Source organism: Pimephales promelas, chromosome 3 (genome assembly GCF_988280905.1).
Source record: "Pimephales promelas chromosome 3, fPimPro1.hap1.1, whole genome shotgun sequence".
In the NCBI taxonomy this organism is placed as follows: Eukaryota; Metazoa; Chordata; class Actinopteri; order Cypriniformes; family Leuciscidae; genus Pimephales; species Pimephales promelas.
In genome coordinates this window covers 6,061,696-6,074,815 of record NC_142771.1, presented here as the reverse complement: position 1 = coordinate 6,074,815, position 13,120 = coordinate 6,061,696, and the positions used below count along the sequence as shown (strand labels likewise).

The window sequence follows — 13,120 nt, the reverse complement described above, 5'->3', positions numbered from 1 at the left end:
TGAAACTGATTACATCGAAAATTTTAAGTGATATTAACTAAATTTTATAAGTTAAAGTAACATAATTTTTTTAAGTAAATGGTACTAGATAATGTTAACTGATCCAAACTTGATATTACAAGTTAATGTAACATTATTAATCAAGTAATTTTACAAGGAGTTTTTGGGTTCACATAACTTATTAAAATTAAAGATAACTTGCATTTCTTTGTAAGAATACAATTTATTTTACCTTCATAAAAACATTTTAGTTAAAATTTCTCTGTAACAAATTACTCAATTTATTATGTTTTGTACGTTCTTAGATTTATGTCATCAAATAACTAAATTTCCAACTATAACCCATTCTGAAATAAAATAAAACAGATGAACACAGACAATTTAAATGCAATTAACTCTTTTATTAAAGTAACCACAAAACACCAACAATAAATTGTTTGTCAAAATACTCAAGGCCCTTCAGAAATGGTCTGAGATAACCATCAACTGGACAATATGGGTATCTCCCAGCTGTAAACACTTCCAGTCAAGTAGAAACAATATTCAAAATTAACACATAGCAGTAACCTTAAAGGGATAGTTCACTTTGAAATTAATTTGATAGGTTTTAGCTATCAGTCTAAATATGATCACAAAACCGCTCGCTTCGTGTCTTAGGCCTTCAATGTGTACTTACATTTACAAGTCATTAAATCATGTTTAATTTGGACTTCTCTGTGCATGCTCTTTGACGTGGACCCCCTTAGCCTCCAGTGTATGACTGATAGACAACAACGGTTTGACTGAAAAATGTCAAAATTGAGAATGCTGTGGAAACAAAGACACCTACATCTTAGATGCCCTTGAGGTAAGCTAAAACATATCAAAAATTATTTTCAAAGTGAACAATCCCTTTAACAATATTAAGAGTTATATATTATAATATAATTTAAAATATATATATATATATTTATATATAAACAGTCTTTAAACCATCATCTGAGTTGTATATATAATTTCTAACATGGTAGTCATTTTTTACACAATAAATCAACTGAGAAACTGTTCTGCGAATTACACAATTGGAAAATAGTGTAAAAATCCAATATTGACAATCAAATTTCTCAATGATTTACTGAACTGCATATAATGATCTACTATGTAATGTACTAGGCTATGTATTAGCATACATAAATCAAAGATGATTACTACAGTGTAAACTGCAAAGCACTACGTTGTCTGTCATTGTATAACACATCAAAACAGTGCAAACATGCCAACTTGAAGAGCAACACATTTAAACTGTATGTTGAACAATCATACTTCAAAAAACATAAGTAAGCTGTTTCCAAAAAAAAAATTCAGTGCACTATGGTGCGCGCTAAAAGTGAAAGGAGTGAAATTTTACATGAAATGTCAAATAAAGGAGTACCTTTGTAATCGTTGTTCAAACACTGAGGTTACTCCACTGCAAAAAGCTCATTTTTAAGACTCAATACTCTGGGCCTTAGCTTCCCATGCTCCAGACCCATCAAGACTTTCTGAGTAAAGTCAAATGTGTTGGCCAACTCTTTTGGGTAACTTTGATCCAATGCGTAAGTTAGTCCAAATAGCATGCTAAATGCATCGGCGAATGTGGAAAAATCGATTACCATGTTACCCTCAAGCACAACTGCAATCTTCTCTGGGCAGAAGAACGTGGCATCTGTTGAATTGCCACAAATGGAGAGGAGACCGAGTGGTACATCATCAATTCCTGGCTCATTAGATTGTTCAACCTGAAGACAAGAACAAAGAACTGTTACTCTAAACTTCCAAAGGATGACTGCTAATAAGTTACAAATATTTACATCTATTTCAAACCATTCTATCCCATACAGTAACTACAATTGACTTTATGCACAGCTGTACTACTTCCTGAACTTCAGCCAGCTCCTTGTTTCCTGTCTGCCATTATTGGGCAAACTTGATTAATTCAGGTGTGTCTGATTATTGTTGCCGTGACTACTGAGGTCAGGCACACCTGAATTAATCTATTTATCCAATAATGGCAGACAGGAAACAAGGAGCTGGCTTAAGTTCAGGAAGTAGTGCAGCTGTGCATAAAGCCAATTCTAATTAATATATTAAAAACATGGAACTTGAACCAGGCTGACATCTGAATGGCGATGTGAGATTGTTGGTAATCAAACAGTGCAACACTTACATCCCACATCTTGAGAAAGTTGGAGTCATCCTCTTGCAGATAGGCGGGGAGAGCACTGAGGATGGCAGCTCATCGTACATGGACGTCCATGTTTTCCTTCAGTGTGAGAATTAGAGACACGAGTATGAGAATCTTCATTTAAAGGGATAGTTCACTTTGAAATTAATTTTTGATATGTTTTAGCTTACCTCAAGGTAATGTCTTGTATAGCCATCTCTGATACACGATGAACACTCTGCATTTTCAAGAACAAAGAAACATTAATTTTTTTCTGCAATTTGTGTTGTGCACTCAATATTCAATCACATTTTAGCATCTCTATGCAATGAATGTGTATTAATAATTGGACATGAACATACCAAAATGAACTGCCAGCTGCTTCACTTTTAGCCTGAAAAAAGAGAGATTGAGAAGTTAGTCAGGTTGTAATATTTGCCTAAAGACAAGTAAAAATGTGAATACACGACGCTAATCAGTTGTGTAAATAGGCATCATGCTCAGTCACTCTGAAATCTTAAACGTTTAATTGAAATATTTTTTATACTGCAAAATTTGCTTTTTAAAATGTCACATTTTAAGCAAAAACAAATATGCCTCCACTAAATAACACAAGCTGCTTTGGCAATCTATTTAAATACAATTTTATAAATGCCTGTTCTAAAAAAAATGTACAACAAAAAGTGCATCAAATTAACCTCTATGAAAACCGCGTGCCAAATAAATTCTCAGTCACAGCCCGCCATTTTGAGGTCATAAAAACATGTTGCCTGAAAACTTTTTATGTGCAAATTTAGGCAGATTACCGATGCACATTAACCGATGCAAAAGACAGACTTGATATATCAAAAAAAATTAACTATACACTTGCTTCAACACTTCTAAAATGTCTCATTTTCTCACGAGATATTCTTATTTGCTTTCAAATGCATAAAATACGATGCACATTGACCGAAGCAAAAAGACAGACTTGATATCTAAAAAAACTAACGTTAACCAAATACACTTGCTTCAACACTTGTAAAATGTATCATTTTCACATTGACCGAAGCAAAAAGACAGACTTGATATCTAAAAAAACTAACGTTAACCAAATACACTTGCTTCAACACTTGTAAAATGTATCATTTTCTCACGAGATATTCTTTTTTGCTTTCAAATGCATAACTACGATGCACATTAACCGATGCAAAAAGACAAACTTGATATCTAAAAAAAATAACTAGAGTTGCTTCAACACTTGTAAAATGTATCATTTTTTCACGAGGCATTCTTATTTGCTTTCAAATGCATAAAATACATTAACTGCGAAGACATTAAAACTATTTGCAGAAAATAAAACAGGGAACTTACCAGATTAGCGTGCCCGAAGAGAAGAGGAATAAAATGCTAGGCAGCACAACGAAGAAAAGAGTGTCACCAGCAGGTTCAGAAAACTGCATGCCGCGTTTCCCATCAAAGGTCCTCACAGGCAACACCACTGCAAATTCCCGATCGAAAAATATCACCACCTATTATATTCTTATAAAATATGATTGAGTTTTCACGTTTGGCAAACTTAACAAATTTTCCGAGAGGCGAGCAACTAAAACATGGCGTGTTTTCGCGCACTTCCAACTAAAGTTGAAGGAGGAGCACGTGCGTGACGTCAGACAGTAACAGTTAACTATTTTGAGTGCACTAACTAAAATAAATTAAAGCATTTGATTGCTGTAAACTTAAAATTTCATTTTCGTTTTAATTACACAAAAAATTAAAGGCGAATGAACGTTTTTATTTTTTTGAGTAATTGCAACCCAATTTATTTATCTAAGTTGTACTGTTTGGTTTTACAGTGCATGCAACTCCGACACTAGATTCCTGAGAGGCTGGGCGACAGTGTGTATTTTTTTTACCCTTTCCCAAGCCACATCTCAACCAAGATAAGTGTCTGCTCTGGATTAAGTTATCTTCTATCTAGACCACAACACCAACTAAACGTGAATGAATTAAACAAGGATGTCTACATCTGTTCTAAGTTAAGTCAACAACGTATTTGAACGTGATCTTTAAAATCTCTAACGTAACGTTAGATTAACATTAGAAAATGTTCACATTAGCTTCTAGCTGTGTTGTGCATCGTGTCACTTAGCTTCATTAACATATCTGTAAATAACTGAGATGACAAATTTTAACAATGTAGTGCTGAATGATTCATGTAAATACTGTAGGACCAAACAGTGATGGCAACGATATGCAGTTTATCACGTTTGTGACCTGAACATTTTTGCCTGGAGCTGAAGCTTTTCATCGACCTTCTCAACAATAAAATTATTAGTATAATTCTCCAATCCATAGTTAAGGCCTTTTAGGTGACTTCAAGATGATATATTATCTTTCTGTCTCCAAAAATCGCCAATTGCCTCCTGAGAAATGTGTCTCCTACTGGGACAGCTGCCATAGCGCCTGTCTCCGAATGTTGACTGTTTGTCTGAGTGAGTGGAGGGGGCGTGGCTTAGCCATACGTCAATTACGACATATGCTTTCATTAAAAAATGCGTAAAAGTTTATGCGTTCATGACCTCAAGACTAGATTAATGGGTGGTTGCCCTGCATGCATAATAAACACACTACAACTGGTCCACAACGCTGCAGATCAAATTCTTTCGAGAAACAGGAAGAATGACCATATTAGCCCTCCAACTGAGCCAGGGCTCTTCCCAAGGTGTTTTATTTCCCCATTATGCCACCTGATGGGAGTTTTGTTTTGGTTCCTTGCCACTTCCTTGAACTTTTTTCTCAAAAATATTTAATGCCTGTACCTTGGAACCTACTTCAAGGTTGGCATTCTCGAGCCACCAGGCACTGTTGTTGTGCGAATGAGCGGTCGAAGCGTGTTGTTGTGTAAGCGACCCCTAATTTAATAACTAATGATCTTTGCAACAGAATTGAATCAATAAAAACTAACTTTAGCTGGACAATAACTTTTTCTAGAGCTGCTGTAAAGCCAAAACAATCTTTATTTCAATTTCCTATAATCACTGTAAAGCGGTTTTGAAACAATATTTGGTTTTATTATGAAGGCTAACACATGTAGAGGGGTAATCGAAGCCCTCTCCCCGTGGCAAATATCCATTTACTTACATTGCCACCAACCCCTGCCATCCCCGGCCCATCCCTATAGGCAGTAAAATTAAATTCAAATAAAGTTGACAAAAAAAGTTTTTATAAAAAGATAAACCTCTCACATGAATTCTCACATGAATATTAAATGTTTTTTTACAGGTGAAACTACTTACACTGAGGCCCCGCCCACACTACTGCGTTTTCGTTAAAAAACAGAGACGTGACGTGTCATGACGTGTCCTTCCCTGATTTGTCAGCCACCGTTTATAACAGCACACGCATGCCCAGTGTTGGTGAATGGTCACGTGATCCGCGTTTTCAGTCGTTTTAAAGTGTACGGAGATTAATTCTAATACGCAGATAAAAAGCTGGTTTGGATGGAGATCGTATTCGTTTTAATTCTCCGTTTTTAAACGAAAACGCAGTAGTGTGGGTGGGGCAGGAGAGCAGGTGAATGGCTTTTTTCAAGAATGAACTAACATGTGATTCTTCAGGTTTCCTTTACATTTGAAATTAATTCCACACTCGGAGCAGGTGAAAGGCTTGATTCCAGCATGAATTAACATGTGAGTCTTAAAGTATCCTTTACGTGTAAAAGTCTTTCCACACTGAGGGCAAGTGAAAGGCTTTTCTGAAGAGTGAGTTACCAGATGATCCTTAAGGTGTCCTTTCTGTGTGAAACTCTTTCCACACTGAGAGCAGGTGAATGGCTTTATTCCATCATGAATTAGCATGTGCTTCTTCAGACTTTCTTTATGTATGAAAGTCTTTCCACATTGAGAGCAGGTGATAGGCTTTATTGCATCATGAATTAGCATGTGCTTCTTCAGGCTTCCTTTACGTATAAAAGTGTTTCCACACTGAGGGCAAGCGAATGGCTTTTCTGAAATGTGAGTTACCAAATGCTCATTAAGGTGTGATTTCTGTTTGAAACCCTTTCCACACTGAGAGCAGCTGAAAGGCTTTATTCCAGCATGAATTCTCATGTGCATCTTCAGGCTTCCTTTACGTATGAAGGTCTTTCCACACTGAGAGCAAGTGAACGGCTTTTCTGAAGTGTGAATTAACAAATGCTCATTAAGGTGTGAGTTCTGTGTGAAACTCTTTCCACACTGAGAGCAGCTGAAAGGCTTTATTCCAGCATGAATTATCATGTGCTTCTTCAAACGTCCTTCACATATGAAAGAGCTTTGACACTGAGAGCAGGTGAAAGGCTTGATTCCATCATGAATTAACATGTGATTCGTCAGGGTTCCTTTACGTGTGAAAGTCTTTCCACACTGAGGGCAAGTGAAAGGCTTTTCTGAAGTGTGAGTTACCAGATGATAAGTAAGGTGTGTTTTCTGTGTAAAACTCATTCCACACTGAGAGCAGGAGAAAGGCTTTATTCCATCATGAATTAACATGTGCTTCGTCAGGCTTCCTTTACGGATAAACGTCTTTCCACACTGAGAACAGGTAAAAGGTTTTTCTGAAGTGTGATTAAACAAATGCTCATTAAGGTATGATCTATGTGTGAAACTCTTGCCACACTCAGAACAGCTGAAAGGCTTTATTCCAGCATGAATTAACATGTGCTTCTTCAGACTTTCTTTACGTGAGAAAGTGTTTCCACACTGAGAACATGTGAAAGGCTTTTTCTCTTCTGTTATTTGGATGCTGCTTTGTGAGCAACTGTTTTCAGTTTTGGAGCAACTCAATGGTTTCTCTCCAGCGGTGACATCATGAACTTTCTGATGATGTTTCTCCTCCACTTCATTCAGATCTAGTCTTTCCTCTTTCACTTTTATCAGGCCTAAAATAAAAACATAAAAATTATGAAAATCAATTGGGACAATTGTAAAATAAAAGTAAATTAGGGCGTGTTTATACGACAGCGATGGACTAAATATTTAAACGTTTTTCCTTCGCATAAAAAAAAAAATTGTGGACAGATGACAACATTGTCAAAACACCAGTAGTTGGTGATGTCACTTTGTAAAGAAACACTACGTACCTATAGACTGAAGAAGTAACACACATGCGCATGATGTCACCGTTTCTACAAACTGTGATCATTTTGACATTGCAGACTATGCAAAGAGTCCTGCACATGGGTGACCCCCATACTAATTACGTGTCGGATGCGGTGCGGATCGGACGAGAGGTAGGCATGGGCGGACTGCGGGTCCAATAGCTCACAACTATTTCAACTCAGTTCGGTGAATTCAGTAACATATATTGTGATCATGCATTTACAGCATGATTCCATCAGTTTCTATGCTAACACACTAATTCCCCCCTTCAACAAAGATTTACTCATGAGCTCTGAACTCTTTGCAAATTTATGACTAGCAGGGTAAACGGCAATCGATGTATATGGAAGAGTCAAGAGACAATAAAAAAGAACCTATCCACCAGGAGAGGGAAAAAATGAAGAGATTGCAAATTACGATAAGGGCCTTGGGCCTTTCTTGTGAGTCTGTAGTAGGGATCGACCGCTATGGATCTTTTTAGTGCCGATACCGATACCGATTTTTTCCCCATCAGCCTTAGCCGATGACCAAGGAAGAAGTGTCTAAATTAGTCATCCCATCTCTCCAGTCATCTCTAGACCCCATCCCCTCACACCTTCTACAAGCAATCTCTCCCACACTTCTACCGACTCACACACATTATCAACTCTTCCCTAGAAACTGGCATTTTCCCTACAGCATTTAAACAGGCTCGGAAAACTCCACTGCTTAAAAAAAAAAATCAACGCTAAACACATCTCTCTTAGAGAATTACAGACCTGTCTCTCTCCTACCATTCATTGGAAAAACACTTGAATGTGTCGCTTTCAACCAAGTAGCTGGATGTCAACCAATCAGGCTTCAAGAAAGGGCACTCAACCGAGACTGCATTGCTGTCGGTCACCGAAGCCCTGTGGATCGCTAAAGCTGCTTCCAAATCATCAGTTGTCTGCTGCCTTCGACACGGTGAATCATCAGATCCTTCTGTCCACCCTCTAATCACTTGGCATGACTGGAACTTCCCTCCACTGGTTTGAGTCCTATCGCACAGGTAGGTCCTTCAGGGTCACATGGAGAGGCGAGGTATCCAAAGCACATCAACTGACCACAGGAGTTCCCCAGGGTTCAGTGCTTGGACCGCTCCTTTTCTGCATTTACACCACATCACTGGGACCCATCATACAGGCACATGGTTTCTCTTACCATTGCTATGCTGATGACAACCAGATCTACCTTTCATTTCAACCAGATGATCCCACAGTAGCTGCATGAATCTCAAGCTGTCTGGCGGACATCTCGGCATGGATGAAGGAACATCACCTGCAGCTCAACCTTGCTAAGACTGAGCCTCTCATCCTCCCTGCCAATCCGTCTCTACAGCACGACTTCACTATCCAGCTAGATTCTTCTTCAATCACCCCTTCAAGGTCGGTCAGAAATCTTTGAGTGATCTTTGATGACCAGCTAACCTTCTCAGACCATATTACAAAAGAGCTCGATCATGCAGGTTCGCAATGCACAACATCAGGAAGATCAGGCCTTTCCTAACTGAGCAGGCGACACAACTTCTTGTCCAGGCCCTTGTCATTTCTAGGCTTGATTACTGCAATGCTCTTCTGGCTGGACTTCCATCATGTGCAACTAAACCTCAACAGATGATCCAGAACGCTGCTGCTCGTCTTGTCTTCAACAAGCCCAAAAGGGCCCACGTCACTCCTCTGTTCATCTCCCTGCACTGGCTGCCACTCGCTGCTCGCATCAAGTTCAAGGCGTTGACTCTTGCTTACAGATCGACCACTGGCTCAGCTCCCTCTTACTTTCACTCGCTCCTACGAGTCTACAGCACTACAATGTTGAGTGCTGGTCAAGAGTTTTGTGCAAGCAATTTAAGGTTGCGAGTCACGACTCTTGTCCCAAATATAGCAGGCTTCATTCAGTGATTGAAACAAATACATAATTTAATTTAAATTTCACAGTATATAGAACCGACATCGAGCGCTCCAAGCGAGCTGTTCTGTGGTAACGTTATTAGTCTGCTACCGCGGGCATGTTTTTCCACATTCAAATATTAATTTTCACCTTCAAAATTCAGTTTTTTATTAAACTATTCGAATATTTATTCAAATTTAGAATATTCATTGACAGCCCTAATGCATACTGAACGGATAGCCTACACCTTAGCTATCTGCAACTCCCTAATAGAAATGGCAAGCAGTTTTATAGACAAAGCATTTGCATGTTCCATTTGGACCCACAAACTTGCTTAGCTATATTGTTGCAAGCACATAACAGTTTCCGCAACATGTTTTCGTTTTCAAAGTGTTTGGCAATGTTTCAGGAGCCAGTTAAAAGATGGTTTGAAAGTTTAAAAGTTACCATTATCTTGAAGATCAGGTTGCACTCTGCTAGTGGGGGAGGGTGGGGCACTTGAACTGCAGCGTCTCCTGCAGCACAGAGCTGCCTGAGGACACCCGTCTATAAATAATGCCGGGAAAAAAACTATCGGCGAACACAGCAGCCGCGTATTGGCCGATTCCGATACATGTAAAAAACGCAAAAATCATCCGAACGATATATCGGTCGATCAGTAGTCCGTGGGAACCTTTTATGTTCAGTCATTATAAATGCGCTGAGAGCGCCATCTTGTGGGTTTACACAGTATTTCTGTTGAATTGGTTTTCTTGTTACCATGTTAAAGGCTCAAATTTATTGGTATTCATACCTGTAGATCATTGCTTTATAATATATAATTTCCAATTGTTAAAGTTCATTTATGTAAGTCACTTATTTAAGTTTATTTTTGTATTTTTGTTACAGAAACCACACCTGTCAATTGAAATTATCATCAGTAAACATCCTCAAAGAGATTTGGTGTCTGCCGAGTGATTTCACCACATTTCGATGTCATTATACAGTTCTAACCGACTGTCTGCAGGGGTTCGAAACAACCCAGATTAGTGTACACTTAAACCTCAGCTACATTTTAAATGATTTAGCTATGTGATGCAGTCCCGACGCACTGCAGAGATGTGATGCAGTTCCTTACATAATTAATGTACATTATTTAAAAGACTATACCACGACTACTTCCCAAAGGAATTAATTTACATTAAAAAAAAAAAGTTACGATGAACTTTAACAATGAAACATACTAGATACTATCTTTACTCCATGGCTCGGATGTTTAATACACTTGTCATGTCTCTCTCTAAGCCTAATGTGCCCCAATACAGCAGGTGTGATAATTTTAATGTAATTTAATGTAATTTGAATGTAATGAATATGGTTTATAATTGCACAGCCATGAACTTATTGTATAACAATAATATATTGCCTGAGTAATAAATATCAATTGACATTTATTTTATAATGAACTTTTTCATAAAATTATCACAACTTCGTATGGAAGATATGTGCATACAGCTACACGTTCCACTGAGCAAGCAGAGAGTTTTCAGAAAGCATTTTAAACATTATTTTCCTGCAGAAGAGAGACAGCATTGCACTCACAACTGATATTTTGGCGATCGTTGCAACAGAGGCTTATCTGTGGATGACGTGTCACTATCTTGGGGAGGATTGGAAAATGTTGCCTGACAATGATGAAAAAATGGCCCTAGGAGGAGTTTTTTTTATATTTATAACATATGATATGATGACTTATTAGCATCAAATTGTTTCTATATTAAAATGATTATATTTAAATAAATAATTGTGCAAATTATGCCCATGGAAATCAATCGAAGTGGTCAAATATTGGGCCTTAAGGAGAAAGTTCATTTCTGCCGGTGATATTCCATTAAAAAAAAAAATGTTACTCTAAAACAAATATAATTAATGCATCACACTTGTGAATTTACCTTTAAATTTCAAATGTTTTGTGTAATTGTAATTATAAATAAATTGTAATAAATAATTCCAAATTTCGATAATCATAAATACATGCTATAATAAATTATATGAATATTAATCATTTTAAGATAGAAATGTTTAAGAAAGGTAATAATTTCTGAGGGAAAAATGAATAAGGTTGAGGTCAATATAAACTCTACTTTTTTGTTTTGTTTGATATTGTCAAATAGTTTTGCCATGCAAACTTATTCAAGTTAAAGCATCCAGAAAACAAATGTCATTGTTAATGGAAGCTAAAACAAAAATGCATAATGACAAGCAATGCAGCAGTATATCAAATATTCCATTTAATAACAAAATTATGTTGGTCATGATTTTCACTGAAACCCTGACTATTTTATATATTAATATTAAAATGATTCAGATATGAAGCGTAAAAAAATGGTTGAGGTTTGTTTTTGTGTGTGAAAAAAATGGTCACTGCTCCTCAGGTAGTGTAGGAGAGTGTAGACCTATGACAGCACTGATTAAGCAAGTACACTTTATTTACTTATGGATCCAAATACAATTTTTAAAACTAAAATCTAAAATGTGTTTTTTTATGCAAAAAAAAAAAAAAAAAAAAAGGATATTGTGCATATTTTGTTAAATAACGTCTAAGTACAAATTCAGTCAAGTACCTCAGGGACAAAATGCTTAGTGTGCAATAGAAATGATTTATAACAACATTATTTATTTTAAGCTAAAAATTATTTGGATACAATAACTTGTTTTATTCCTTATAATGGACATACAAAAGTATTGTGAAAAGCATTTAACATTTCATTTTGGGTGAATTAACCACTACTTTAAAAAGTAAATAAATATTGTATATTTTTTACTTAATCGACATTTATTTGTCAGAATTTGGGATTTTTATTTAGTGGAAAACCTCATGAAAACTTCTGTAAAACAAGCAAAACCTATTGTCCACAAAAATGTGAATATTTGAGTCGCAGACGCTCTGTTTTTTCCGATTACAAAAATCAACGAGCAAAAATCTTTGCCAGTTCAGTTGCAGATTAAGAAAATTGAAACGACCAACCTTGTTCCTCGTGTTTTATTCTTCTCCAGGGTTCTGGTTCACTCATGTCCTCCTCACTCTCCTCTTTAACAAACACCATCTTCACAGCAGCAGATCTCAGTTCAGTTGATACTCCTCCAGATATTCCTGCTTGATTCAGAACTTAGTCACGTGTATGAGGATGGGAATATTACAGGCATTTATTGACCTGATTTAAAATGTACCTTTCTATACACTAAGAGTAAATTTCTAGCAGTTTGTATTAGGCCAGCAACGCGACAAAACAGCAGAGATCATGCCGAAAACTAATCTTCTTCCTCTGAGGTGGTGGTTGGCAAACAAACGCGTGTGTCTTACCGCCACCGACTGGACTGGAGTATGAAGCGTCGAGAGGAAAGGAAAAATATGGGGAAGGATTAGAAAAACGAGAGAATTTATTCCAGTTGTCAATTATTTCTGTAAAAAAAAATCGCAAACGTTCCCTAATTGTTGTTTTTGATTATAAAAGTCATAAACTACATTTTACAGAATGACTGACGTTAAAGCATTTACATAGTAAAACATACTCAAATGTTAAATCAGGGTTTAGTGTAGGCCTATGGAAAAAAAAATAATGTTATATCATTGGGTTATTATGCATCTACAGTCTACAAACCTGGGAGTTGAACAGGGGACTATTGAATGACAGGTAATGTGAATCCCATATCGATTCAATATGAATTTTTTAATAGTGTTTCAGAAAAACTGCTTTTGAGTTCAAAACTTGTCATTGAGCTCGATGTTGCATTTTTCCGCATTATGCCTTTGGGTGTCTAGTGCTGTGCAAAGGAGTAACATCTGATTCTGCGTTTTGGTGAAGACAATTTTGAGGATATTATTATATTTTCCCTCAAACATTGGAAGAAGCTCTGTGAGACCTAATTT

The 13,120-nt window shown here is 36.9% G+C and overlaps 1 protein-coding gene and 1 long non-coding RNA gene across 2 annotated transcripts; both read right to left on the bottom strand.

Moving 5' to 3' along the window:
- Positions 1 to 386: 386 nt before the first annotated feature.
- LOC120481347 (uncharacterized) lies at positions 387 to 3,981 on the bottom strand. Its single transcript, XR_016155301.1, has 5 exons — positions 3,536 to 3,981; positions 2,545 to 2,576; positions 2,374 to 2,420; positions 2,186 to 2,281; positions 387 to 1,757 (listed from the first exon to the last, which is right to left on the bottom strand). It is a non-coding gene; the product is annotated as an uncharacterized LOC120481347 (long non-coding RNA).
- A 1,177-nt stretch (positions 3,982 to 5,158) lies between these two features.
- Positions 5,159 to 12,534, bottom strand: LOC120471995 (uncharacterized). Its single transcript, XM_039661967.2, has 2 exons — positions 12,218 to 12,534; positions 5,159 to 7,082 (listed from the first exon to the last, which is right to left on the bottom strand). The coding sequence occupies exons 1-2, from the start codon at positions 12,294 to 12,296 to the stop codon at positions 5,752 to 5,754; spliced, it is 1,410 nt and encodes a 469-aa protein (XP_039517901.2). The 5' UTR covers positions 12,297 to 12,534; the 3' UTR covers positions 5,159 to 5,751.
- Positions 12,535 to 13,120: the final 586 nt, after the last annotated feature.

Excerpts from the sequence above, each read along its gene's own strand:
- LOC120471995 (XM_039661967.2), bottom strand. The coding sequence starts at position 12,296 with ATGGTGTTTGTTAAAGAGGAGAGTGAGGAGGACATGAGTGAACCAGAA. Across the intron at positions 7,083-12,217 it reads AATAAAACACGAGGAACAAG|GCCTGATAAAAGTGAAAGAG; the intron begins GTTGGTCGTTTC and ends TTTTTATTTTAG.